This window comes from Strix uralensis, chromosome 20 (genome assembly GCF_047716275.1).
Source record: "Strix uralensis isolate ZFMK-TIS-50842 chromosome 20, bStrUra1, whole genome shotgun sequence".
Classification (NCBI taxonomy): domain Eukaryota; kingdom Metazoa; phylum Chordata; class Aves; order Strigiformes; family Strigidae; genus Strix; species Strix uralensis.
Window position 1 is genome coordinate 8,794,130 of NC_133991.1, and position 26,952 is coordinate 8,821,081.

The 26,952-nt window shown below is 69.7% G+C and overlaps 3 protein-coding genes across 19 annotated transcripts; 1 reads left to right on the forward strand and 2 right to left on the reverse strand.

The window, feature by feature from the left end:
* Positions 1–53: 53 nt before the first annotated feature.
* On the reverse strand, positions 54–9,181 carry GIT1 (GIT ArfGAP 1). 4 transcript variants are annotated; one of them, XM_074890429.1, is made up of 22 exons: positions 9,065–9,181; positions 5,626–5,759; positions 5,421–5,533; positions 5,228–5,333; positions 5,052–5,138; positions 4,813–4,943; positions 4,629–4,723; positions 4,498–4,540; positions 4,264–4,290; positions 3,918–3,966; positions 3,762–3,834; positions 3,016–3,113; positions 2,821–2,932; positions 2,615–2,742; positions 2,374–2,526; positions 2,059–2,286; positions 1,888–1,941; positions 1,519–1,605; positions 1,335–1,408; positions 1,072–1,254; positions 872–935; positions 54–785 (listed from the first exon to the last, which is right to left on the reverse strand). In XM_074890429.1, exons 1-22 carry the CDS (start codon positions 9,114–9,116, stop codon positions 573–575), a joined length of 2,304 nt encoding a protein of 767 aa, XP_074746530.1. In that variant the 5' UTR covers positions 9,117–9,181; the 3' UTR covers positions 54–572. The 4 variants fall into 4 exon arrangements, with proteins under 4 accessions (XP_074746530.1, XP_074746531.1, XP_074746532.1 ...); XM_074890430.1 differs by lacking the exon at positions 4,264–4,290; XM_074890431.1 differs by lacking the exon at positions 1,888–1,941.
* A 2,049-nt stretch (positions 9,182–11,230) lies between these two features.
* ANKRD13B (ankyrin repeat domain 13B) lies at positions 11,231–18,351 on the forward strand. Of its 8 annotated transcripts, none has more exons than XM_074889883.1 (15): positions 11,231–11,359; positions 14,870–15,005; positions 15,256–15,380; positions 15,466–15,511; positions 15,725–15,910; positions 16,042–16,231; positions 16,341–16,407; positions 16,501–16,582; positions 16,653–16,717; positions 16,796–16,926; positions 17,026–17,204; positions 17,286–17,438; positions 17,533–17,693; positions 17,912–17,992; positions 18,085–18,351. In XM_074889883.1, exons 1-15 carry the CDS (start codon positions 11,249–11,251, stop codon positions 18,313–18,315), a joined length of 1,944 nt encoding a protein of 647 aa, XP_074745984.1. In that variant the 5' UTR covers positions 11,231–11,248; the 3' UTR covers positions 18,316–18,351. The 8 variants fall into 8 exon arrangements, with proteins under 8 accessions (XP_074745984.1, XP_074745985.1, XP_074745987.1 ...); XM_074889884.1 differs by having other exon boundaries at positions 15,767–15,910; positions 17,047–17,204; XM_074889886.1 differs by having other exon boundaries at positions 15,767–15,910; positions 17,047–17,204; positions 17,912–17,988.
* A 1,459-nt stretch (positions 18,352–19,810) lies between these two features.
* CORO6 (coronin 6) lies at positions 19,811–25,976 on the reverse strand. 7 transcript variants are annotated; one of them, XM_074890260.1, is made up of 12 exons: positions 25,794–25,927; positions 23,494–23,693; positions 22,779–22,901; positions 22,204–22,333; positions 21,939–22,120; positions 21,687–21,806; positions 21,316–21,435; positions 20,831–20,935; positions 20,596–20,741; positions 20,456–20,513; positions 20,127–20,357; positions 19,811–20,012 (listed from the first exon to the last, which is right to left on the reverse strand). In XM_074890260.1, exons 2-12 carry the CDS (start codon positions 23,689–23,691, stop codon positions 19,890–19,892), a joined length of 1,536 nt encoding a protein of 511 aa, XP_074746361.1. In that variant the 5' UTR covers positions 23,692–23,693; positions 25,794–25,927; the 3' UTR covers positions 19,811–19,889. The 7 variants fall into 7 exon arrangements, with proteins under 7 accessions (XP_074746361.1, XP_074746360.1, XP_074746359.1 ...); XM_074890259.1 differs by lacking the exon at positions 21,316–21,435 and having other exon boundaries at positions 23,494–23,733; positions 25,794–25,976; XM_074890258.1 differs by lacking the exon at positions 21,687–21,806 and having other exon boundaries at positions 23,494–23,733; positions 25,794–25,973.
* Between the last annotated feature and the right edge of the window lie 976 nt (positions 25,977–26,952).

Below are 26,952 nucleotides of genomic sequence, written 5' to 3' on the forward strand. Positions count from 1 at the left end.
ACCCCGGGGGGGGATGGGACCCCCCCATCGCTGCAGGAGCCGTGGGGCTGGGGGCCCGTGCAATGCTCACACCTTTATTGATACAAATGTACAAGGACACATCTTACAGTAGGGAGCGCGGCCCCGGCGCGGGGAGGGGGGGCAGGACGCCCAGGGACGGGGGCAGGGGGGGGCCCCCGCGGGCGCCCCGGTCCAGTGTAACGCTGCGGGCGGTCCCGGGGGTACCGGCCGCCCGGCGAGGGGCTTTGTGGGGTGGGGGGGTACATCGCCACCGCCGCCACGGACAGCTACACAGGCTATGTACAGGATAAGTTAGGCGCGTGCCGCGGGGGGGGCAGGGGGGTCTGTACAGGGGGATGCAGGCACCGACCCCGCAGGCTGAGCACCAGCTCCTCAGCGGCGCAGGGGTTGGGGGGGGGGGGGGGGCTCGCCCCACGCCCCGGTTCCCCGTGGGCTAAAGGCCACTTGCTCGCCCCAGAGGGGAGGGAGAGACAGAGCGCAGGGGCCGGGGGCGGGATTGGGGTTGGGGGGGGGTGGGGTGGGGGGGGTGGGTAGGGGACGCGGGCCGGCGCTCACTGCTTCTTCTCGCGGGTGGTGATGGTGACCAGCTGCTTGGCGGCCTTGGCGATGTCGTAGGCACACTGGATGACCTGCTGGGTCAGGAGCTGGTAGTCCACGGCGGCACCCGGCTCGGGGGGCACGGTTTTGCGGCACTCGCTCTGCAGCCGGTAGGCGCTGGCGTTGAGCAGCCGCAGGGAGCTCCGCACCGTCTCCAGCGCTGGCTTCTGCAGCAGGGCAGAGGAGCAGTGTCAGGACCCGCTGTGGGGGACCTGAGGGTGCCTGGTGGGGACCCCAACCCCACCCCTCCTACCTTGGGGAAGAGCGATGCCATCTCCGTCACGGCCGAGTGGATCTTCTCCGAGCAGGGCACAAAGCTGGGGGTGAGCAGAGGGGGGTGAGCACTGGGGGGGGGACGACGATGGCTCCCGACCATGGGATGGCCCCATGTTTACACAGCTCCTAGAACCAGGGGGGGGCAGACGGGCCCCCCTGGCTGTGCCCCAGCCCTACCTGTCGTGCTTGGACTCCTGTGCCGCCCGCAGCAGCTCCTGGATGTTCTTGGTGACCTGCTCGGTTTTGAGGATGACGTCCTCCGTGCTGGGCAGCCCAGGGTCCAGCTCCCCGTCCAGCGGGTCCAGCTCGTGGGGGAAGTCCTCGTCCTTGCTCAGCTCCACAAACCGCTTCCCCTCCATGCTGCGGGGACCGACCGACACCCCCCGAGGGGTCAGTGCCAGCCCCCAGCCCCCAGCGCAGCCCCCAGCCCCAGCACTCACCTGATCAGGACCTCACCCGCCTGCGTGTTGTCATAGTCGCTGTCAGTGCCGCTGCCATGTCGGTCCAGTTTGCTCTGGAGGGGAGAGGAGCAGCGTCAGGCCCTGCCTGTCCCCGTCCCCATGCAGGGTTGGGGTCCCCCCACCCCAGAAGCTGCCTCCCTCCCCCCGCACCCCGGTACATCACCATGTGCCGGGCACCGTCAGGTGGGCAGGAGAGCAGCGGGGAGGATGGGGGAAAGGGCACCGAGGAGGCAGACGGACCTTTCCGGATCTGGAGGGGGAAGAGAGGGGAAGCCGGTGCTGAACAGGGCGCAGAAGGGTCCAGAGCTGATCCCGGTGACGTGCAGGGGAGGACGAGCACAGGGGACACTGCCGCCCTGCATGCAGGAACGTCCCGCGGCCACCATCCCCCGGGGAGGTTCCCGGCCTGACCCGGGGGGTGCAGGTTGGCGGGGGGACAGGACGTCCCAGGACAGCACGGAGGGCCGGTCCCAGGAGGGGGTGACGGCCACCACGTGCCATGCAGGAGCCACCCCCGCTGCGGCCCCCTTACCCGGTACACGCTGGCCGGGATGTGCATGGAGTACAGAGCCTCGTCCTCCACCTCCTGGCGACACACGAAAGGTTACGGCCCCGCGGGGACAGGACCCAGCACCCTGGGGGGCTGGGCGGGGGGACAGTTGCACCCCAAAAACAACCCGCCCGCCCTCCCCAGGGCACTCACGCCGGTGCCGAAGGGCTGCAGCCGCGTCACCAGCTCCTCCACCGGCTGCCCGAAGGGTTTCAGCGCCGAGCCCGGCTCGTACATGGAGAAGGCCTGGCGGTCCCGGCGGTGCGGGGGGGTCGTGCCCGGGGGGTGCCCGTGCTCTGGCCGCTCACTGGGGGTCGGGGTTGGGTGCGTGGGACCTGTCTGCTGCCGGATCTGCGTGTTCTCTGCCTGCAGCTTGTGGATCTGCAGCCAGGGCCGGGGGGGAGGCATCAGCAAAGGAGTGGGGTAACGCTGAGGGAGCTGGAGGGGTCCCACTGGCCCCGCACCCACCTCGCGCTGCAGCCGGCGCAGCTCGTCGCTCAGGCTGTTGTTCACCTTCATCAGCTGCTGCACCTTGGCTTCGGAGGCAGCCAGAGCTTTCTTCACCTCCAGGTACTCCTGCAGCGTGATGGGGCCGTCCGAGAGGTCGGAGGAGTCCATGCTCTGTGGGGAGAGGGGCTCAGCACCAGGATCCTGGAGCTGGGAGTCGGGGGGCGGGGGGGGAGTCGGGGGGGAGGAGTCTGGGGCTCACCCTGGCGCGGTTGTTGCGGGAGGCGTTGCGCAGCAGCTCCTGGTCTGTGTCCTCGTCGGAGGCGACGCTGTCGTAGTCGTGCTGGTCGTCCAAGTCGCTCTGGCTCCGCAGCGAGTAGTCGAGGGCGTCTGGGGGAAGGCAGAGGGGTGCTGAGCACAGGGCGGGGGGGGTGGCTCAACCCCACCTTGCTGGCCCCCGTTCCTCACCCGTGGGGCTCAGCAGACTCTTCCCTTGCTGCCGGCGCTTGGCTTCCCCAAGGATGTCGATGAGCAAGGTGGCGAACTCCCTGGCGTTGAACCTGGCCAGCTTCTGCCGGCCCTGGGAAGGAAGGGGGGAAAAAGGGGGATGAGCAGGTGTCTGGGTGCAAGGCGAGGGGGTCGCAAGGCCTGGGGGGGACTTACCTGGTTGCGTGTGGCTGAGTACTCGGGGTTGACAGGGAGGAAGGGGACGGCGCTGCGCTCTGTCACCAGTGTGCTGTGGTTCTGCGTCGTCAGCCAGACTGCGGGCAGGCACCCGGCATCAGACCCCCGGGGGGGCTGCGGGGGCCAGACAACCCCCCCACCCCGACCCCAGAGCGAGCGGGCTGCAGGGCCTGGGGCCGGCGACGGAGCCGGCAGGACGCAGGCGCGGGCGCAGGGCCAGCCTGCTGGGGCTGGGAATGGAGCCCGGCCCGGCTGACGGGAATCGCCTGCCCCACCCGCCCCGGGGGGGCTGGGGTCCCCCCTGCACCCCCCAGCAAGGACCCCCAGCTTCTCACCCGTTGGGGCACCAGCTTTGCACCCCCCAGCCAGCAGGGAGAGGGTTTGGCGTTCCTGTCGGTGCCCACCCCGCCATGAAAATGGGGTGGCCGCCACCCCACCACCCCCCAAGCTCAAGGGCACCCCTCCAGGCTGAGCCCCCATCCCCGGGGGGGCCCGGCACCCACCTCCAGCAGCACCCCAGCCCCAGCGCCCGGCGGCGGCCCCTCACTCGGAGCAAACCTCCCCGGCCGGAGGAATGAGGAAGGAGGGGCCTGCGGTCCCGGCAGACGGATCCAGATCGAGGGGGGGAGCGCTGGGCTCAACCGCGGCCCCGCCAGCTGCTCCTCCCTGCGCCACGCTGCCCGCCCCAGCCTTTTTGGGGGCTGCACCCCACGCCCCCCGCTCACCCGCATCGTTCTCCCGACGGTCCACCTCGTCGTAGACGTCCATGGCCAGTTCCTCGAAGAGGCGATTGCTGAGCTGCAGCGGGACGGGGAACAGCGTCAGGCGGGATGGGAGGAGCGGATGGGACCCCCCCCAGCCCTGCCCCGGCCCCCACTCACCGCTTGCAGCTTCTTTTTGGCTGCTTTGGCCAGCTCGGAGAGGTCCAGGCTGGGGGGGGGGGCAGGCGTGGGGAGGTGGGGGAGACACAAAGCAGGGGTTATTCCTGGCCCATCCCCACTGAAACAGTCCCCAGCTGCACCCCACCAGGACAGGGACCCTCCCTTGGATGCGGGGGGCTTCACCGAGCGGGGCTGGCAAGCAGGCACAGGGGGATGAGGTGGCAGGGGGCGAGTGGGATCCCCCTCCCCGGGTGCTCGGCTGGGCCGAGCGGCCGGGGCTGCAGGGGGGGCCCATGCCAGTGGCACAGGGGGGGCCCCCCAGAGCCGAGAGCCGAGCGGACAATACCTCTGTGCCATGCACTTTGGGCGCACCCTGCGCTCCGGAGAAGGCAGCGGGGGGAAGAACAGGATAAAGGCGGACGTTAAACGCGCAGGCACGCAGACCCCCCCCCCTCCACCCTCCCTGAGGATGCTCCAGCGCCGGTCACGGGGAGGTAACCGGGGTCCCCACCTTGGCCCAGCGGGGACGCCGGGGGGTACATGGGACAGGGCGGCGGGGCCGCGGGCGCTGGGCACTCACCTGTCTGCCATTTGCGGGATGATGTAGTGCCCGTTCTTGTGGTCTGTGCAAAGAGAGGGGTGGTGAGCGGGACCCCGCGCCCCGCCCTGGGGTAAGCATCCCCCCACCCCCCCCCAGACCCCCGCGCTCACCCGGCTTCCTGCCGCAGAGGTAAAAGGCCAGCCGGTCGGTCAGCTCGTACTGGCACTCCACCAGCCGCTCTGCCAGCTCGTGCTGGGCTGCCTGCCTGTGAGAGGACGGGCAGGGGTGATGCCCACCCTATGGAGAGGGTACAGGCAGCGGTGACCCTCCCTGCCTCCCCTTTCCCACCCTCACCTGGCGTAGTCGATGGGGGTCCGGCCGTTCACGTCGGGCGCCCCGGGGTCGGCGCCGTAGACCACCAGCAGCTCTGCCTGCAGGATCTGGCCGGCTTTGGCGGCCACGTGCAGCGGCGTGGTGCCTTTCTCCTGCAGGTACGGGCAGCCTCAGCCCCGCAGCCAGCCCGTGGAAACCACCCCCTCACCCCCCAAGCTCAGCACCATCCCCCACAGACCCCGAGCCCCAGCGGCGCTCACCGGGTGGAAGAAGTTGGCCTGGGCACCCAGGGAGAGCAAACGCAGGCAGGTCTCCAGGTTGCCCGTCCGCACGCTCGAGTGCAATTGCTGCGGAGGGGAGAGGCGGGTAAGGGGGGGGGGGGGGATCCATCCCTGCTGCTGAGGGGGGGTCCCCACGCCCCCAGCCTGTGCCCCACCTTGCTGAGGTCCTTGGCAGTGACGCCGTCATCGTCCCGGCAGGGCAGCTTGTGGACGAAGGCCAGCATCTGGTACTTGGCGCGGATGAACTCTGACTTGGTGGGGCTGGAGGGGGTTAGCAGAAGGTTGCAGGGTGAAGTGGGGGTGCCCGGCCGGCGTTGACCCCCTCCCCACGGTGCGGGGGGCACTTACTGCACTTTATCCTGGGGATTTGCCTTCCGGCGCCCGCTCTGCACCTGGGCCGGATCCAGCAGCGAGTGCTCCCAGATGGAGTTGGCCCCGTTGCTCGCCAAGGTGTGCACCATCTGCGGGGGGAGAGGCAGGGCCCAGTGGGTGTGTGTGTGGGGGGGGTCCATGGGGGTGTCCTCCTCCACGTCCCCGCGGGGCCAGCACCCACCTGGAGCAGGGTGGCGGGCCAGGGGCTGTGGCGCAGGTGCTTGACGATGGAGATGTGGCGGCCCAGGCTGCGGTGCACGCTGCAGCACTCGTCACAAATGAGCACCCCGCGGTTGATGGAGGCCCAGCCAGGGTCTGCGGGGTGGTACGGGGGTGTCACCGGGTGTCCCTGTCACCGAGGTCCCCTCCCCATGCGGTCCCCATGCTGCCGGGGGGGGGGGGGGGATGCATTGCCACAGCGACCGTTTCCCAGGCGACAGCAAGGGGTTCAGCCCATCGCCTGGGGAAACCCACAGGTTTCCCGTAGCAACCAGGCACCAGCCAAAAGCGGGGGGCAGGATTTGGCCTCCCCCATCGGGAGGGTGGCTGGTGACAGGGATGATGCCAACCCCACGGCAGCACACCCCGAGCAGGGGCACCCTGACCCGCTGCAGCACCCAGCGAGGCCGTGCACCCCCTGAGCCCCAAGCTGGGCATTCAGGGGGGTCCTGGAGGCGGGGGGGCAGTGTGCCCCGCAATGGGTGGGCACCCCCAGCCCGTGGGCTCCCACGTACGGTGGTCACCGGCTCTGCAGCCTCAGCACCCACCCCAGGCTAGCCCCGCAGGGCACCCCGGCTCTCGGGGCAGGTGCCGTGGCCCCCCCACGCTGCCATAACTCCCCCCAGCCCCAGCTGCTGGCCCCGGCCCGGCCGGACTGGAGCCCTTTGTGTCCCTGCTGGGAACAAAGGGCTGTTTGAGCGGCCGCGCCGGCCCCACGCTGGCACCAGCCCCGGCACCCGCGGGGGCCCCGTTCCCGGCCGAGTGGCAGCTCCCCACGCCCGCACCCCAAAAATAGGTCCTGGGGCTGGCCTGGGGTGGGGGGTCTGGCCCCACGGGGTGGCTGTTGGGCCACAGCTGCCCCCGGAAGGACTGAGGGCAGGATTTGGGGACCCCCGCCTGCTGGGTCACAGCCCCCTCCTGTGACACGTGGCCAGGCACAGGGTGCCGATGCCGAACCGTCCCCGGGTGGCCCCTCTGCCGGGCGCTGTGGGGCAGTCCTGCCAGCCTCTGCCCAGCCCCACCACCCCTTGTTTCTGTAGGGCCTACACAAACATCACCCCACCCCATGGGAGAGGAAAGACCCAAGCCCGGGGGGGACAGGGCCTTGGGGGGTGGCAGCACTGTCCAGAGGGGGTGACGGTGGCCCCACGACCCCGCAGAGGAAGGCAGCCAGCCAGGCCTCCCCCACCTCCTTCCTCACCGCAGGGTCCTGGACACCTCCCCAAGCCACCCACACCCCCCCCAGAGCCCTGGGGACGGCGTTTTGGGGGTGACCCAGCCCTGCAGTGCTGCAGTGCCCCGGGGCTGAGGTTGGGTGGCTGGGGGCGGGGGGGGGGGAAGTATTGGCCCCCCCAGCCTGGCAGCCCCGCGCACACAGATGGCAGCTCCTTGGCAGCCGGCGCCGCGGCATCTGCGCCTTCGCGCCCGCGGCCCACGGGGCGCTGCCGGGAACAGGACGCTCTGCGCTGGGGGTGGGGGGGAGCCGGCCGGCACTGGGATCTGGGGTACCCCCAGGGAGGCACCCCCACCCGCTGGAGAGGGCAGCCGGGATGCTGTGGGATGCGGGTGGGCATTGCAGCAGCTTGGGGAGTGCTGGCACAGGGGCACCCCCAAACCCTGGGAGGGTCATGGAGCCCAAGGGGAGCTCCTGGTATCTCTGTTCCTGTACCGGGGCGTGGGCTGACCCTGGGACCCCCAGCACTCAGCCCTGCACTGGGGAGGGGAGGGCTGGGGCCAGCCAGCATCCCCGCACCGGGCCAGCAGAGCAGGATTTGGCCAAGGGAGCCCGGACAGAGGGACCAGGGCACCCCACGGGCACCCCACCACGCAGGGCTGGGCAGCGCATCCCTGCCAGCGGTGGCGGGTGCTGTCGGCGCGGTAGGAAGCGGCCTCTGGACTTTATAACTCATTTCCTCACATGGCTGCCGGGCGATAAGAGATTGGAAGAAACTGGTTTCCATTTCCCACCCCCCACACCCAGCCCCGGCAGGGAGCCTCGGCACCGCCCCGGGCACCCCTGTGACCCCCGCTCGCCCGCCGGCTGGGGGACCCACCCGGAGGCAGGGCAGCCCCACACCCACGCGTGCCGCCGGTTCTCCTGGCAGGATCCGGCCATTGGCACGTGGCCGGAATAATTTTGGCACAGCCTTGGCCCGCGGGCAGCTTTCCGGGGCTGGCTCAGAGTGAGCCTCGACTCTCAGCCTCGTTCATTCATCGCTGGGGGGCCACCCAAGCTGGCCATGGTAGAGATTGGGGGTCCAGCCCTACCGTGGGCAGGATCTGGGGGTTCGGCCCCACAGGCTCCAGCCCGGTGCGGGGGCTGCGGGCACCGGCACCGCGGGGATGCGAATCGTCTTGCCCAGGCTCAGGCCGTGGCTTGCAGCACGGCCGCCGCCGGCCCGGCTCAGCTTGCCTGCACCGCCGAGCCCAGATCCGGCCGGCGTGGGTGCTGGCTGCGGGGTGCTGGGGGGCGCAGGAGGGTGTCCCCCCTCCCCGATCCTGCCATTTGCAGGGTTCTCGGTGCTGCTGGCACCAACCAGCAGGTCCCCAGCCTACGCCAGCAGCACCCACGGCGAGGGGTGCAAAGGCTGTGGGTGGTGTGTGGGGGTGTTGGGTGCAGCGGGGGTACACTGGGTGCACCAGGGCGGCACAGAGGGCACAGGGGGTTATCGGGGTCATGTCTGGGGTGTACTGGGAGATTCCTGGGGTGGAAAGGGGGTGCACCAAGGGGGCCCGGGGGTCTCACCAGGGCTCTGTGCTGGGGGCACATCAGAGGGTTCCTGGGGGGCAGAGCAGGGAACTCAGCGGGGGGCCCTGGGGTGTGCACTGCAGGGTGCAGAGGGGACTCATCGGGGGGTGTCCTGAGGGCACCCTGGGGGGTGCAAAGGGGCTTTGCTGTGGGGTGTAGGAGATGCAAAAGACGGGGTGAACTTCGGGGTAGGGGCTCACAGGGGTGCTGAGGATGTACCGAGGGGCGCCATGGGGTGCCGAGGGGGCTGCCGGGGGTGTGTGGGTGCACTGGGGGGCATCATGGGGTGCCGAGGGGGCTGCCGGGGGTGTGTGGGTGCACTGGGGGGCATCATGGGGTGCCGAGGGGGCTCCCGGGGTTGCTGTGGGTGTACTGGGGGGCACCATAGGGTGCCGGGGGGCTCCCGGGGGTGCTGTGGGGGCTCCCGGGGGTGTACTGGGGGGCACACCGGGGAGCGCAGAGCGGGCTCCGCAGCCGTACCGGGGAACGCAAGGCAGGCTTCGGGAGAGGGGGAGGCGCTCCGGGGGTGGCAACACGAGGTGCGAAGGGCCCCGCCGGGAGGGGGGCGGGAGGCTGGTGTGGGAGGGATGGAGCGTAGCGGGGTCGTCCCGGGGGGCCCGGTGTCGGTGCCGGGGGGAAGGTCGGCCCTTACCTGGGGCGCTGCAGTCGGCGCACACCTCCGCCCGCGGCGCCTTCCGGGACATCCTCAGCGGCGAGGCGGGCCCGGGCCCGGGCCTCTGCGCCAGCGTGGGGCGGCGGCGGCGGCGCCCCCGGGCCCGCCGGGGGCGGGGAGGTGGAGGGGGGGGGGAAGGGAGCGGGGGGGGGGGTGGGGGGGGCCGGGCGGCGGGGCGGGGCGGGGGCGGCGGCGGGGGCCCGGGGCCGCGGCGCGCCGGGGGCTGCCGGCTGCTCCCAGCGCCCGGCGGCTCCGCAGGAAGCGGCGCAAGCCCGGCCCCGGCGGAGGAGGGGCCGCACCGCCCCCGCCCCGCCACCGGCAGCGCCGCCGCGACCGCCCCGCACCGGCACCGGCACCGCCCCGCACCCGCAACCCCCCCCCGCCCCTCCACCCCCCTTCCCTGCTCCCGCACCGGTACCTGCATCCGCAGCCGGCACCGCCTGCTCCCGGTCCCGGTCCTGGGTATCCTGGACCAGGTCCTGGGCATCCCCCCCGCGCCCCGGCCCCGTTCCCCGGTTCTGGTTCCAGCCCTGAGCACCCCCCGCCTGGTCCTGCGCAACCCAGCCGGCTCCTGGGCATCCCCCTGGCCCTGCTCCCGCTCCCGCTCCCGCTCCTGCTCCTGCTCCTGCTCCTGCTCCCAGTCCCGGCCCTACTCCTGGTCCAGCTCCCGGTCCTGCTCCTGGCCCTACTGCTCCCAGTCTGGCTCCTGGTCCTGCTCCCGGTCCTGGCCCTGCTCCTGACCCCGGTCCTCGGTGCCCTCCTGGTCCCATTCTCAGTCCGGGGCAAGTCCTGGTCCTGGTCCCAGCCCTGGTCCTGTTCATCCCCCCCTCCGGGTCCTGGGCACCCCTCTGGTCTTGGTCATGGGTCCCGCACACCCCAGTCCCAGCCCTGGGCACTTCCCAGTTGTCCCAGTCCTGCTCTGGGCACCCCAGCACTAGCTCTGGACACTTATCCCTGATCCAGCCCCAGCCCTGGTCCTGTTCCCAGTGCCAGCACTGTGCACCCCACTCCTGCGCACCCCCACTCCCCCCCAGCCCCATCCAGGTGCACCACGGGGTGCAGTGCAGGCAGGTCCCAGGACATCGGGGTCCCCTGCCTGCCCCAGCAGTGCCGGCAGGACACTGCACTGGGGATATGTGGGGTGGGTCACAGCATCCCCGGGATGTTCAGCAGGACATTTTGGGGGGGTGAGGGGACTGGGGACCCTTTGGGGTCCGTTCCCCGCTCTGGGATCCTATAAGCACTTGGAGCAGCGGGGGGACACCCCAGTACCACCATGGGGGCCCCGCAGGCAGCTGTGAGGGTCAGACCCCTGCGGCACAGCCACCCCAGGCAGGACCCCCCAGAGCGGGGCCAGATCCTGCCCCCCACCACCATGGGGCCAGGCTGTCCAGCCTGCGCCGAGAGTGACCTCACCGCTGGTTGCCACGGAGATGGCTCATGACGTCATGGGGCAGCGGGGCCGACGGGGAGATGGGGGATGCTGTGTGGGGACCGGGGTGGGGGGGATATGACCACCGCCGCCGCCACCAGGGCTGAACGGAGAATAATAACGAGGGGGTTCACCCCGTGGCAGGGCGGGGGGCAGCGGGGCGGGGGGCCGGGAGCGTGGCGTCGGCGGGAGGCCGAGGCGGCCGGCGGAGGCCCAGCCTCGCATTGTTCTCGGGCGACAGCCGGAAAACGCGACGCCCGCCCCGGAGAATCGCAGACGGAAAAGGAAACGGGGCTGGGGGCCCCTGCGCCTGCCGCTGCCCGGGTGGGGGGGCTTGGGACCCCCCCCCACACAGCCTCTGCCCGCTGCCTTCGCCCCTGCCCCGCCATGTGCCTGGGCCCGCTGGGGTCAGCCGGGAGGGGTGAAATCAGCCGGGGGGGGGGGGGGGGTTGAGGGAGAGGAACGATCCCTTTGCGGGGTGGGGGGCCGCGGTGATGGGCTGAGCGGTACGGGGATGGGGGGGGGGGGGCGAGGAAGAGGAAAGGGGGCGATGCCGGGCAGGGCGACTACAAGTCCCATGAGGCCGGGCGGTGCGGGAGGGGAGGGGGGGTGGAAGGGTGGGGGGGAAGCACCGGGCGGGAGGTGCCGTGCCCGCCCCGCCCCGCGGGCCCCCCCCGCGCCCCGCTCCGCCCCGCGCCGCGCCCGCCGCGCCGCTCCAGCATGCACGGAGGATGCTCGCGTCTTGCTCAGGCAGGAAGGGGCCGGAGGGCAGGTACCCGCTGCACTACCTCGTCTGGCACAACCGCGCCCGCGACCTGGACCGGGAGCTCAGCGCCAAGCAGGTGGGGGGGCGGGGGAGGGGGGGTAAGGGGGCACCCCCGGGCTCGTCCACGGCCCCGGGCCGCGGGCCCGGTTCGGCTGGGGCTGATGCAATGCTGCCGGGCTGCTGCTCGGCGTTGGGGATGAGGATGGAGATGAGGATGGTGGGGATGAGGATGGGGATGAGGGTGGGGATGGGGTTGGCAGGGCTTTGGGGGGTGTTGTGTGTGTCCCCCCCCCCCGCACCCCAGGACTGTGTCAGCTGTCCCCGGGGCTGGCACGGAGTGGTGGGTACCACCCGCGGGTCCCCTGCATCCCCAAGTGCAGGCAGCCCCAAGCATCCCTCCCCACGTGTTCCCTGGTAGGCCTCTGCGGGCCCCCGGCACCCCGACCCGCACCCCGCTTCTCGGGGTGCTGCCAGCCCCACTGGGGGTGCAGACCCCAGCTCCCCATCCTCAGGCTGAGCCCTTCTCGGGGAGGGGGACACACACAGGGCCCTGATGCTGCTGGGGCGCAGCCCGTCAGCCCCAGGAGGGCAGGTGGGTTCTTCTCAGGGTGGGGGGACCCACTGTGTCCCCCAGCCTGGGAACCCCCCCAGCCGGCCGGTGATGGAGCGGGGCCACAGGCGCATCCCCAGGCGGGTTCCCAGCCTCCCTCTCCCCGTGGCATTGCAATTCAGGTAATTAAAACCCAACCCCGAAGACGCAGGAAACCGCAGGCACTGGAGGGAGGTCGGCGGCGAGGCTGTGCCGAGCATCCCTGCTCCCTCGGCCCAGCTCCCGGCACCCCAGGGTGCTGAGGGCTGTGCCGGATGAACCCCGGTGATGCACGAAACGGGGGGCCGCTGTGTCGCGATGCTCCTGCCGGGATGCAGGCGATGGCTCCCGCCACACCCGCCTCCATTGTGGGGGCTGCCCGGGGGGCTGCACCAGCATCGCCCAGGCCCCCCACCCCATCGCCGGTGGTTTTATTTCCGTGGTAATTTGGGGTCATTTTTCCCAGGAGCCCGGCGCGGCAGAGATCAAAGCTGGGTGCAGGCGACGGCGGCGGCTCGGCGGGTGCGGGGAGGTGCAGGGGCTGCGAGGGTGGCTCCAGCCCCCCGCACCTGCAGAGAGGGTTTCTAACACCCCCCCCCCCCCCCCCCCCCCCCGAGCCCGGCCAGTGGAGGGACTCTGCCACAGCCCCTGCTGCCTTTTGCAGGGCCCTGTGTGCACCCCAGGGGTGCACAGAGGGGGCCATGGGTGCTGCGGGCCAGACCGCAAAGCAGGTGGGGGTTTGGGGGAAGGAGGTGGGGGCCAGCCCAGGTTGAGCCCCCTCCCCTCTGTCCAGGGCATCCGGGGACACGGCTCAGCCCTTGTCCCTGCCAGAGCATCCCCTGGGTAAGCGGGTTGGGGCTGGTGCTGTGTGTGGTGCTGGGGGCTGGGTGTCCCCCTGCCTGGGGTCTCTGCCCTCCCGCCACCCTGGGGACTTGCACGGTGACAGAAGCACCCCCTGAGCCCCCCCAACGTGCAGGTGTTTGGGGTTGGGAAGCACTGGGGCAGCTGACAGTGTTGCTCCTCTCCATGTCCCCATAAGGGCCCTGTGTGGGTCACCCCCCAGTTGTCACCACGAGCTCCCATCCACACTTGCCACACTTGGGGAGTGAGGGCCAGCGGGTCCCCATGACAGGGACAGCACAAGGACATGGCAGACAGTGACATGGAGCCTGTTGTGCCAGGACACCCCACACCGCAGCCTGCCCCACTGCGCATGGCGGGGACCTGGGGCTGCGCAGGGACAGCAGCACCCAGCACCTCTCCCTGCGCTGGCCCTTGTCACCCACTGCCACCCGGGAGTAGGCGCTGGGGTCCCCCACACCGAGGACAACCCCGGCAGAGGGGATGCGCTGTGCCGTGTGCCTAGCTGGCAAAGGAGGAGCGGCCGAGCTGTGGTCCTGCGCTGCACCGCTGCCACCCCAAAGCCATCCCCGTCCCTGTCCCCATCCCCGGTGGGTGTCACAGCCCCAGGACTGGCAGCGTTTGGAGGTCTGTGCCACGGCCCCTGAGCCAGAGCCATCCCAGCACCAGGGCCCGGGACCGACCTCTTGTCAGCAAAAACTGGGTCACACCGTGTCCCCCGGGGTTGACTCCGGTGCTGCGTCCCCAGAGCAGGGACCCTTGTCCTGCCCGGTGCTGGGCAGGGCTGCGGCTGGGGAGCCCTGCTGAGCCTGCAGCACCCGTCCCCCGGCTGGGGGGTGATTGCTTTAATTAGAGTCATTTCATTAGCGCAATTAAGAAGCAGCAGTCGCCTGGAGAACATTGGAGCAGCACGTTGGCTCCTGGGGAAGTGAGGGGGATGTTTTGCTCTGGCGGTGTGGGCAGCTTGGGGGGTCCCTCTGCCTGGTGAACCCCTGGGGATGAGGGGCATGGGGATGCCCATGGCCCAGGCAGAGATGGGGACACCTCTGGGGCAGAGGGACGACAGGACATGCCCAAGAGTGAGGCAGGGACTTGCTGTGGGCAAGAGCCTGGGCACTGGAGAGCCCACACCCTACCCCTGCCCAGCCCCAAACACCTCTGGGTGCCTGGTCCCAGCTGGCACCTTTGCATCCTGCACCCCATGTTTGTCTTCCTGGGAGCGACCTCCCCAAAACCAACGCCTTGATTCGGGGTTCATCCCCACTGCCTCCTGCCCCAGCAGCATCCAATGGCCTCTTTCCAGGCACAAGGCTTCTACCCCGGCTGGGTGCTGGGGGGGGCAGAGGCTGGATCCCCCCCAGTGCCACTCCATCAGTCCCCAAGCCATGTCCCCAGCCCTGGGCATGATGTGGGTGCTGGTGGGTGCTCAGGGTGCCCACCCACCGCCACTGCCGGCGGGCGAGGGATTCCTCAGGGCTGGCTGGGCGCCAGGCTCAGGGTTTGGCACAAACAATCACAGCCCCAACGCGCAGCTCCCCAGGGCCCGGGGATCCTCCGAGCAGTCGCTCCGCTCACGCAGCCACCCGCCCCCGGCTCAGGCAGGGGAACACGTGCGCCCGCCGCAGCCCACGTCGCCCGCCGTGCTCCCGGCCCCGGCGGAGGGGGGCTACCGGCAGCTGCTGCCTGGCAACTGGGCAGCAGCCCCCCACCCTCCCCTCCAAATCCCAAAGATGGGGGCTTTTACCGAGTTTGCAGCTGCATCAAGCCATGCAGAGCTCCATGCACCGTGCTGGGGGCATATGTGCCCACCCACCACCACGCTGTGCCCCTGCTTCGTGTCCGCGTGGTGGGGGGCAGCCCGGCCTGATTGTGCTGAGCCCTACGGGGTGCTGGTGGCCACCGCCGCACTCTCCCCACCCTCCCCATGGGTCTGGCAGCGGCTGTGGGAAGCAGGGAGAGATTTTTGGGGTGCATTTCTTGGGGGACCTCAGGGATGGGGATGGTCTCTGAGATACTGTCAGATATCGGCGACTTTCCTTGGCTACTCTGGCCGGGAGCCTTGCAGCTGCAGGAGGGCGTTGAGGGGGTGAGGTCCAGCTGCCTTGGTGCCCCCTGAGCCCCGCAACCTCCCGGCAGGCCGACATCGAACAGCTGGACCCCCGAGGACGCACCCCGCTGCACCTGGCCACCACGCTGGGCCACCTCGAGTGCGCCCGGGTGCTGCTGAAGCATGGCGCTGACGTGGGCAAGGAGAACCGCAGCGGCTGGACAGGTGAGCCGGGGGGCTCGCTGCCTCGGGGGGCTTATTGCCTCACGGGGCTCGCTGCCTCGGGCCTCCATCAAGCTGCCCTGGTCCAGGCACAGGCACAGGCATGAGTATGGGCACGGGAATACTCAACCTGGTGCTGCAGCTCCCCGAGGGACAGCTTGCCTGGTGGTACACGCACGTGGCTCCTGTGCGGTGGCCAGCTGTGCCTTGCCGTGCCGTGCCGTGCCGTGCACTGCCCCTCTCTGCCCTGCAGTCCTGCAGGAAGCCGTGAGCACCCGCGACCTGGAGCTGGTGCAGCTGGTCCTGCGCTACCGTGACTACCAGCGAGCCATCAAGCGCCTGGCCGGGATCCCCATCCTGCTGGAGAAGCTGCGCAAGGTACCTGCCTCTGGCGGGGGCTGCTGGGGTGGAGGGGGGGGATGCTGGCCACGGGCTCCTCCTGATCCCGCTGTGCTCCTCGCAGGCCCAGGACTTCTACGTGGAGATGAAGTGGGAGTTCACCAGCTGGGGTAAGTGTGGGGCAGAGCGTGGCTGGGGAGGGGAGCGGGAGTTTCCCAGCAGTCCCCCCAGCCGCAGCATTCATCCCTGGGATGGGGCACACCCTCTCCCCTTGCCCCCCTACACCCCAAGCTTGCAGACCCCCATCCAACCAAAGCATTGGGTTCCCCAGATGCATCCATCTCCCACCCAGCTCAGTGCTGGCAGCCCACTTGGGGATGCAGGGTGGCCCCATCCCCGGCTGGGCTATCGCCGTCTCTCCCCAGTGCCACTGGTGTCCAAGATCTGCCCCAGCGACACCTACAAGGTGTGGAAGAGTGGCCAGAACCTGCGGGTGGACACCACGCTGCTGGGCTTCGACCATATGACCTGGCAGCGGGGCAACCGCAGCTTCGTCTTTCGGGGACAAGGTGAGCCGGCACCGGCCCCCCTCCCACCCCGCCCTCACTGGGGGACCCCTTGGCACTGCAGCGGGACGGGGTGATGCAGTGGGGACTGTGGTTGTCCTCGGCTACCCTGACCCCGCCCCTGCTCCCTGCAGACACCAGTGCGGTGGTGATGGAGATCGACCACGACCGGCGGGTGGTCTACTCGGAGACGCTGGCCCTGGCCGGCCATGACCAGGAGGTGCTGCTGGCTGCTGTGCAGCCCACCGAGGAGCAGGTGATGGGGCGGCTGACGGCCCCCGTCGTCACCACCCAGCTCGACACCAAGAACATCGCCTTTGAGAGGTGGGCTGGGGGCAGCCACTCCTGGGGCTGCGCAGCCCCCCAGGGTGCTCACACCCTAGGCTGTCCAAGTGAGACTGTCCATGGCTCACGGTGCTCTGTGTCACCCCAGGAACAAGTCCGGGATCCTGGGCTGGAGGAGCGAGAAGACGGAAATGGTGAATGGGTACGAGGCCAAGGTGAGGGGCAGAGGGGGTTGAGCTGCCCAGGGCACTACAGCTGGTTGCAGGAGGGGAGTCTCCACCTCTGCCATTCCCCCTCTCCGTGGGCAGGTCTACGGTGCGTCCAACGTGGAGCTGATCACGCGGACGCGGACCGAGCACCTCTCGGACCAGCACAAGGGCAAGAGCAAAGGTGGAGGCGGCGTGGGCTGGGCGGGAGGGCCCTGTGCCAGCTCTGGCCCTCACCCCCTCCTCTCCTGCAGGCAGTAAGACCCCGCTGCAGTCCTTCCTGGGCATCGCCGAGCAGCATGTGGGGCCCAACAATGGGGTGAGCGTCCCAGGGGTCTGGGGGTGGGGTGTGGCCCCACAGTCAGACACCCCCCTCACTCTCCAGGCTGTCCCGCAGACGCTGATCACACAGACGCTGAGCCACGCCAACCCCACCGCCATCACCCCCGAGGAGTACTTCAACCCCAACTTCGAGCTGGGCAACAGGGACATGGGGCGGCCCATGGAGCTCACCACCAAGACGCAGAAGTAAGGGGGGGAAGGAACAGATTGGGGACCCCCTCCCTGTCTCCCCCCACCCCCCCAGACCACTGCAGGGCCCCCGGGGGGGCAGGCAGGGGTCCCCAGCCTGGCGCCTGTCCCCGGCAGGTTCAAGGCGAAGCTGTGGCTGTGCGAGGACCACCCGCTGTCCCTCTGCGAGCAGGTTGCCCCCATCATCGACCTCATGGCAATAAGCAACGCACTCTTCGCCAAACTGCGGGACTTCATCACCCTGCGCCTCCCACCCGGCTTCCCCGTCAAGATCGGTACGGGGCGGGGGGAGTCTTCGCTGCCGGCGCGGGTGGCGCAGCCAGCTTCCCTCCCTGCTTTTTTTCCTTTTCCCACAGAAATCCCCATCTTCCACATCCTCAACGCCCGCATCACCTTCGGGAACCTCAATGGGTGCGATGAGCCCGTCAGCTCTCTGCGGCACAGCCCCAGCAGCGAGGCGCCCTCGCCCAGCAGCGACTCCTCCAGCGTCAGCAGCTCCAGCTCCCTGAGTATGTGGGGTGGGGGGGGGGACACAGCCGAGGGGCTGGGGTGGGAGGGGGACGCGGCGGGGTGCCCAGCCGGCCAGGACCTCTGTCCCTGCAGCCTCGTGCCGGGCGTGCGAGATGGACCCAGCGCTGTTCGAGGTGCCGCGGGGGTACAGCGTGGTGGGCACCCACCAGGACGCCCTGCGGGAGGATGAGGATGACCTGCTGCAGTTCGCCATCCAGCAGAGCCTGCTGGAAGCAGGCAGCGAGTACGACCAGGTGGGCACTGCCACCCCCTCCATGCCTCCTCCTGCCCCCCCCAGCCTGGCTGGGGGACCGTGCTGATGCTGCCCTGGGACGCTTCCCCCACCTTGCACCATCCCTGCATCCCGCGGTCACGGGTCAGAGCTCATGCAGGGGGGATGGGTTTTGGGGGGATGGGGAGCAGCGCGGGGGAGGGATGCCCCCCTCGAGCATCCCTCTGCCACTGGCTGCAGGTCACCATTTGGGAAGCGCTGACGAACAGCAAACCGGGCACCCACCCCATGTCGCACGAGAGCCGCCGAGGAGACAGGTTGGTAAGGTCCGGCCAGTCCCCCCCCCGAGGGGGGAGCGGGAGTGGGCGCCGGCCCCACGGCGATCCCCGCTGAGCCTCTACTGCACCCCCCAGGACTCCCCAGCACACAGCAGCCCCCCGTCCCCCTGTCCCCCCATCCCCGGGGAGGGGTGGCGGGGGGCCCAGCGCCCTGTTCCCCAGCTACGCGGAGCAGCTGCGGCTGGCCATGGCGCTGTCGGCGCGGGAGCAGGAGGAAGCCGAGCGCCGGACGCGCCAGGAGGAAGAGGAGCTGCAGCGGATCCTGCAGCTCTCGCTGACGGAGAAGTGACCCCACACCCCCGCTGAGCCCCCCTCCCCACCCCACCCCAATGGGGATGGAGACGTGGCCGGTGCCGTGTATGGGGGGGGGTACGGAGGGGGAGTGGGGTGGGGGGAGCCAGCCCAAGCACTGTGGAGGGCAAATGGGGAGGGGGGGGGTGCAGGATTTGTCCTGGTGTGGGGGAGATATTGTCCCCATAGCTGGGGTGGTACTGGGGTGCGGGGGCGGGGGGGGGGGCGGCACCCAACATCAGGACAGGGTGAAGGAGGGTGACAGCCCTGCAGCTGGGGTGGCAGGAACCAGGGGGGGCAACCCCAGGGCCTGTACTCCACCCCTGGGACAGCCCTAGCCTCCCCCCCAACCGCCCTATGGGGTGCTGCTCAGCCCCTCGCCCCGGGAAGGTGGTGGGGGGCACATTCTGCCCCAGATGGGGGGGGCTGCCAGTCGCATGGGGTCCTGGGGTACCCCCAGAGCTGGGGAGCTCTGCTCAGCCTTCTTGGCCCCCCTCCCCAGGCGCTACCAAGTGCACTTACCCGGGAGCTGCTCTGCCTGCCAATGGGGGCGGGGGGGGGGGGGGGGGGGCTTAGCCCCATTGCACCCCACAGCCAGGGAGGGGCTGCACAGCTGCCCCCCACCCCGGTGCAGGGGTCCGCTGGGGCAGTTAAGGGGTGCCTGTGAAAGGCTGCCTGGTGTCACCCCCCCCTTACCCCCTGCTCGCACACCCCCACACCCCCCCACTCGGATGCCCCCCACCCTTGGCAGCACTGCACCCCCTCGTCCCGGGCACTGACCCCGAGAGAAAACTTACGTCAAATGGTGCTAACCCCCGGCCCCCCGCCCCGGGCTGCTCCTCCTTTGCACACGGGGGGGTCCGGGGGCCACGGAGGGGGCTGGGCTCGCTACCCTGGGACTTTTCGTAGCCGGTGCCCCCCCCCCACGCACCCCACAAGCGACATCTGGGCCAGGGCCGGGGGAGCCCGAGCAGCTCCGACCGCGGCCAACACCAATAAATGCTCCTTAATGTTTGTCTCTCTTGGCCTATCTCTGCCTGTGCTGGGGCCTTGCAGGCAGTGGGGTGCAGGCAGGGCCCCCCCAGCATGGTGGTCCCGCATCCCTGGTACCTGGCCCGCAGCCATCGGTGGCCGAGCCCTTTATTAAAGGGGGATCCAGGAGCAAAAAGCCGAGGGGGGCGATGGGGCAGTGGGAGGCAAAGGGGGCAGTGGGGGGGGTGTGGCACCATACCCAAGTGCATCCTGGCTGGGGGGGGGGGCCCGGCGGCCCCCTGTCCTGGGAGGATGCTGGCGCTCAGCTTGCAGGTCCCCAAGGAGGGGTGCTCAGCTGCCCCAGCCTGCGGGCACCGAAGCGGGGACCCCCCCCCCGGATGATGCAGCGGGGTATCGTTGTGCTGGACCACCCCAGGAGGATGCGACCGATGCCAGTGTGTGGGGGGGGTCAGGATCCGACCCCCCCCCCCCTCCCTGCAGCCTCGGCTCCTGGGGAAAGAACACGGCTCTGGGCTCCTTCCCTGTGCAGGGACTCGGCTTTAATCCCCGGGGGGGCTGGGGCAGTCCTCGCCCTGGCCGTGGCCGTGGCTGTCGCGTTAGTCCGTGCCGTTGGTGAAGTGGCAGAGTTTGTTCTCCAGGTCGGAGATGCGCTTTTCCTGTGCTTGGACCGTCTCCTTCAGGGCACGGATCTCCTCCAGCACCTCCTCCAGGGCTGGCTGCTGGAGGGGGGCATGGACACAACACGCAGCGTCACTTAGGGAGCCCCCTCCAGCTCCTCCAACCCCACCCCAGGCAGGGGGACAGCCCTGCCATGACGTCCCCAGGACACTCACAGAGATGTCAGGGTCACAGATGGAGTGGCCGCGGCGGGGGCCTGGGGGGGGCTTGTTGTCCAGGATGTTCTTCTTGACCACCTTCAGCTCGCGGTTCTTGACGGGGACGTAGCCGTCCCGCAGCGAGATGAGGACGGGCTCCGCGTCCTTCCCCGACAGCCACTCGTCCGCCTCCAGGGCCGGCTCAGGGCCCGGTGTGTCGGGGTACAGGTCCTCCTGGAAGAGGTCTGACTGCGGGGGGGTGAGGGAGACCGTGGTGAGATACCCTGTGTGTGTTCCCCCCACCTCCAGAACCCCCCCCATCTCCCCTAGGACCCCCGTGGGCTCACCTTGCGTGGCACCGTCATGACGATGGGCTCGCACTTGCGCTCGTGCAGCTTGAAGAACCTGCGTGGGACAGAGGCAGTCAGGCTCCGGCCGTGCCCCTCAACCCCTCCAGCTCCCCCCAGCCCCCCCCCCCAGCTCTCACCTGGCGATCTCGCACTTGCTGACGTCCAGCCCGCGTTTGGGCATGAAGCCCATGCCCCGCTGCGGCTCCTTGCTGCTGTAGGTGTTCAGGTAGTGCACGTAGGGCGCCTCGTCCGTGATCTCGAAGTACCGGATGCTGCTGTCACCCTGCAGGTGTGGGGACGGGTGTCAGCTGGCCCCGGCACCCCCAGGGAAGGGGTGGCATGGAGGGGGGGGGTGCGCCCTGGGGCGTTTACCTTCCCGCAGAGGTAGACAATGCTGGAGTCGGGGTCGTAGAAGGGCAGCAGCACCCCATTGCTTGTGTCCATCTCCTGCAGGGCGATGGGCTCCTCAAAGTTTTCCTGCGAGGCCGGAGTGGCGGAGGGGGGGGTGAGCGGTGGCCCCAAAACCCCCACCCCGGTTAGTCACACACATTAGCCACAGCACACTGTGGGGACGGAGCTCGTCCCCCCCTGGGGTACACAACCCCCCAGGCAGGCAGCTTGGCATGCCCCCCCCAGCACCCCTGCATGATTGGGTGCACCCCAACCTGGCTTGTCTCCCCCCCCAGCACTACCTGCCTCCTTCTGCCCCCTCCCCATGCCCAGCACAGCACGGCACACTTGGGAACTTGGCATCTTTTGGGGGTGGGGGGGTGGATGCAGCAGGCACCCCATCCTGGGGGCAGGGGGGCAGAAGGGGGGCCAAGTTCCCGGGGCAGCACTCCATGCGGCCTCGTTACCGGGTCCCACAAGCCCAGCTCCCGCTGGCTCATTCTGGTAAAGCCCGTGGTAAAGATGTGTCCTTCCCTCGTGAAGATGGCCCGCACAGGCCTCATCCCTTCGTGGGGGGCAAACCTCTCCTGGGGAGAGGGGGAGAGAGTCAGCACGGGGCATGGGAAGGGGGGAAAATGAGGGGGGGTCCGGATCTGTCCCCCAAAACAGCCGCTGAATCCTGCTCCTGGGGAGTGCACGAGGCTCCCGGTGCGCACACGGTGCTGGAGAGTATTCCTGGCACCCGGCACATCGCCGGCACCCAGCATATCCCCGGCTCAGCCGGGCTCCGCGGGGTCCCCGGGGCGGCGCTGGCCGGGTGGGAGCCGCTGTCTCGTACCAGGTCCCAGAGGCCCAGCTGCCGCTCGCTCATCTTGCTGAAGCCGGTGGTGAAGATCTTGCCATCGGCCATGAAGATGGCGCGGATGGGGCGGGCGCTGTCGTGCGGTTTGGCTTTCTCCTGCGCCGGCCGTTAGCGGGTTAAAACCAAACACAGAGACACGCGGGTGCGGGAGGGTTAGTAGGGTCAGGCAGGCAATGGGGGGGGGACCCCGCAGCGGGATGGTGGGGGGGACACGGTGGGGACACTCACCGCCACGACTTGCTGCTTGCGGGGGTCGATGATGCGGACCTTCTTGTCCTTGCAGGTGGTGACGAGGAGGCTGCCGTTGCGGTTCCAGCCCACGTTGTAGATGAGGTCGGTGTGCATGTCCTCCAGCACCAGCAGCATCTCCCCCGTGCCCACGTTCCAGAGGATCACCAGGTTGTCACAGCCTGCGGAGAACCGACGGGGTGGACGCCATCATCTCACGGATCCCCCCCCTGCCCCCGGGGAGGGTGACCCGGGACCCCCTTACCTGCGCTGAGCAGGACGTTGCGGGCGGTGGGGTGCCACGAGATGATGCCCACCCGCTTGGAGTGTCCCTCCAGCGTCACCACCGGCTCCGTGATGTTGCGCACAGGGACGTAGTCGGGGATCTGCCACACCTGGGGAGGGGGGGACGGGGCATAGGGGATCACCCCGCAGGGAAGCGCTAAGCAGCTGAGGGCCTTGGAGCCAATTAACCTCATCGTTAATCCCTGCTCAGGCTGCGGGGAGGGTGGTGAGGGGACAGTAGCAGCGCCTCCATCCTGGGGTGCATCCCCAGCACTCAGGGGGCTGGTGGGCACAGGGAGGGGGGCACAGCTGGGGTGCAGCCCCCAGCACACCCCCCCCAGCTATTCCTGGCTGCTGAGTCGCCAGGGCGAGTATATTTAGCACAAACTGCTGCATCATGGAGAGAGCAGCCGCCGCCAGCGCGAACGCATGGCACCGGGGCTAAAAATAGGCCAGTGACACTTCGCAGGCGGCAAAGGGCGGGGAGGGGGGGATGCTCCACCCCGCTCCCCCAGCGCCCGCCGCACCCCTCCCACCCAGGGTCCGGCCCCTCACCATGACGGTGGTGTCCTCCGAGGCGCTGGCGATGACGTTGTCATTGTGGGGACACCAGTCGATGTCCAGCACAGGCGCCGTGTGCCCCGTCACCAGAGGGTGGTTCTTGTCCACCCGTCCTGTCTGCAACACCGAGGAGCAGGGATGAGTCCCCAGCAGCTGGGGGGGACCCTGGCAAGTGTCCCCCAAGCCCCAGCCTGGCCAGCACGTGGGGCTGTGGCACAGGCAGGGACACGCAGGAGGCTCCGGTTGTGGCCAGAGCTTTGCGCCTGCCTCGAAGGGGGAAACTGAGGCACGCAGTGGGAATGGGGCTCACTTAGCATGAGGCCCCATAGGGATGCAGAGGGGAATGATGTGCCCTGGGAGAGGTTGTTTTGTGTCCCCTCTGATGGCAAGGAGGGGCTGGGGACCCCCCCCCTTGCTGCTGGAGAGGGCAGGGCTGACCCCCACCCCACTGGGATGCTTCCTGGGCATCGTTTGTCCCCAGGAATTTGGGCTGGGGAGAAAGCAGCTGGGGGTTTCCTGCATCACCTCAGTTGCCCTTGCGATGTAACCTTTCACAGGTGCCAGTGATCACCCCAGGCTGTCCCTGCCCCGAGCCTCCACCTGAGGATGGGGATGATGGGGCAAATCTGGGGGGGTCTAGGGCCACAGCAGCGCCCCAAAAGCAGAGCTCATCCCAGGGGGGCCAGACCCCAGCAGCCTCCCTGCTCACCTTGGCAAGGGGCAGGACAATGAAGGCCCCGCCGCCGCCGGACTCCACGATGATGGCCACAAACTTGGGGTTGACAGCACAGAAGGAGCTGTCGCACGTCACCTTGGAGACGCGGATGTCCTCGTACATCTGGTCGGCCTTCACCGGTTGCCCGAAGACGTGCCGGAACTTGCTCTGGCGCACGACGCGGCGGCTCATGGCTGGGGGGCACAGGGTCAGGCTGCGACCTTCCCCCTCGTGCTGTCATGGAGGGGTTTGGCCCCCTCAGGCCTTGCACTCCGAGAGACCCCTCCCCTCCCCTGGGCACAGGGGAAAGCCTGAGGACATGCCGATGCCAGGGGATGAGGGTGCAGGATGGTGCCTGACGTGGCTCTGACCCCGCGGCAGAGACCGGGGGCAGCCCTGGTGTGCAGGGGGGTGCGCGTGCTGCAAGCATTGGGGACGGGCATCCTGTGGCCAGAGCTGGTTGGCGGCTGGGCAGGAACGTGGCCATGCCATGATGTGCAGCTGGGCCGTGCCCTGCGGCTGGGCCATGCCCTGTGGCTGGCACTGGGGTTGGCACACGAGCAGCTGCAGTAGAGAAGCTGAGGGGACTTCGGGCCGGACACAGAGGTGCCACACACCAGGTCACAGCTTGTCCCCTTGTGTCCTATCCTGCATTGGTGGCCCGAGGTTGCCTGGCTCGATCCAACACCCAGGAGGGAGGCTGTGCCTCCAGCACCGACCACCCCACGCCTCCCACCATGGGCCCCTGCCCCAGGGGGCTCCACGTGTGCACCCACTCTGCACCCCCAATCCAATTGACTGGTGCTGAGCCCGGGCGAGGGCTGGACCCAGCACATCGACACAGCCCTGTGGGCACGCCGGGGTGCGGAGGAGCCCCCCGCGCTCAGCATGGCCCCGGCGGGGTCCTCAGCCCTCGGCCACAGCCAGGCACACTGCCCGCAATCACCCATCTCTGTCCCAAGCCTGCGCTGCTCCTGGGACCTGCCTGGGGGGGCACCGAGCCCCTCGGGACCCCGAAACCCCTGGAGCTGGGGCTCTGCAGCACCTGTGAGTCACTGACCACCTCGGGGAATCCCCTGGGCTCTTTTGGGGCCTCAGCCATTGCCAGGGGTCGTATCCAGCCACCAAACCACAGCCTGGAGGGCCAGGCATTGCTGCCCCCCAGCCTGCGGGGCCGGTGTGGGCAGAGGTAGGAGCAGATCTCCTCTGCCGCGTCCCGGCCGGTGGCTTTTGGCCAGGGCACGTGCAGCACCAAGCCAAGCCACATCTGCCCAGTCCCTGGGTGTCCCCAGGGGCTCTCGTGGCCCTTCAGCATCATCCCTGGCCTGGCAGAGTGAGTGGGGGTTGGAGCCAGGCGCTGGGGGGGGCTGGAGTCCTGCTACTGAGGGGGGCTGGACACTGGCATCGCTGGCATCACCCCCATGGGCCTGGGCATGGTCCCCAGCTCTGGGGAGGAGCAAGGGGGCTCCGCGGGGACACCCTTGGGGTGTTCTGCAGCACCTCATCCCTCACCAGTGAGAGCAGAGCGTGGGGTGTAGGCAAGCAGGGGACGGGGTGATGACCTGGCCAGCTGGGCAGAGTGCATGCAGGGGACAGGCAGGGTGCAGGCAGGGTGTGGGGTGCAGGAAAGGTGCGGGTGAGGTGCTGATGTGGTGCAGGCAGAGTTGAGCAAGGTGCAGGCAGTGGCTTGGGTAGGGTGCAGGTGGGGTGCAGGCAGAGTTGGGAAGGGTATAGGCAGGGCTGAATGGGGTGCAGGCAGAGTTCGGGTGGGGTGCTAGCAGGGTGCAGGCAAGGCTGAATGGGGTGCAGGCAGGTACAGGCACAGTGCAAGCAGGGTGTTATGGTCTGCAGGCAGGGTGCTAGCGGGCTGCAGGCACGACAGCTGGATGGGGTGCAGGCAGGGTGTTGGCAGGGTGCAGGCAGGGTACAGGCATGATACAGGCACGGTCGGATGGGGTGCGAGCAGGGAGCAGGCGGGGTGCAGGTGGGGTGTTAGCCGCGTGCAGGGCGTGACACAGGCAGGGCGCAGGCAAGGTGCAAGGCAGGGTAGAGGCAGGACAGCCCCGCTCCCGCTCCCGCTCCCCGGCCGGGCCATTACGTTGCCACAATTGAATCCGCAGCGGCTGCTCGGGAACGACCAGAGGTCACTTTCCAAATATAGCCGTGTCCTGCGGGCGGGCGGCGAGGGGCCGGGGGGCCCGGGGGCCGCAGCCCAGCGCCCACCGCCCCCTCCCTCCTTCCCTCCCTCCCGGTCCCCGCCGCCGGCCCCGGCCCGCCCGCGCCCCGGTTCCCACCTGCGCTCCGCGGTTCCTGCGCGCTACGGGCGCGCCCGGCGCTGCGCCCCCGGCTCGGCTCCGCCCGGCTCGGCCCGGCCCCGCTGCGCACCCCACGGCCCGGCTCGGCTCGGCTCGGCCCGGCCCCGCTCCGCTCGGCCCGGCGCGGCTGGGCTCGGCTCCGCGCAGTGCCGCTGCCGCAGAGAACAGCTGAGCCGAGCCGGGCGCCGGGGCCGGCACAGCCCCCCCGCGGCGGGCACCGGGAAAAGGGGGGGGGGCCGGCCCGGCCCCGCCTGCCCCCGCACGCTGCCCGGCCCCCGGCCTGGCTCTGCCCGCAGGGATGGGGTCAGCGCTGGCTCCATCCCCAAAAGCGGGGGGGGCCCGAGGGGGCCCGCAGCACATCCCACCCCCCCCACCCCCCCCCGCCCCGACCCCGGGCATGGTGCATGGGAGCCCCTCGGCTTAGCGCTGGGGGGGGCAGCAGAAGCCCCTCTGTCCCCTCCTGCCAGGCAGCGTCTTTCTAAAACATCGGGGGAAAGCAAGGGGAGGGCCAGTCCTCGCCCCCCCTCCTTCGGGCTGCCATCACCCCGGGGGTCACCCCTCTGCCCAGGGCTCAACTGGGACACGGGGCTGCTGGACACCCCCCCCCTGCACCCTGGGGCCACCCCCACAGAGCCCACAGCCATGGGCTGGCCCCGGGGGCACCCCAAGGGCTCATCACCTCCCCCCGGGAGCAAGGGGGCTGCAAACCCAGGGAGGGGTGAGCCCGTGTCAGCCCCGGCCCTGCACAGCGGGATGGTTACGGGCACATTCAGAAGCCAGATTTGGGATTTAGCAGAGCCCAGCCCCGCAGGGATGCCCTGGCCCAAGGGGATTAAGGGATTGTAGGGCTCGGGGACCCGTGGGAGGGGAGCCGTGGTTCCTGGAAAGGCAGCAAAGCCCTGGACCCTACAAGGGCACCGAGTGGAGCCGGACGAGCATTGGCTGAGCTGGGCAGGAGCGGGCAACTGGCAAAAAGGCAGGGAAAAGGTGACATCCTTGCTCACCTGGCCAAAGGGGGGGCGGGGAGGGAGGAGACTGCAGCGGTACCCCCTGCCTGCCCCATCCCACTCTGCCCTTGGAGAGTGGGGATGGTGTGAACCCCATGTCCTATGTCCCCACCTCCAAGCCACAGTCCCAG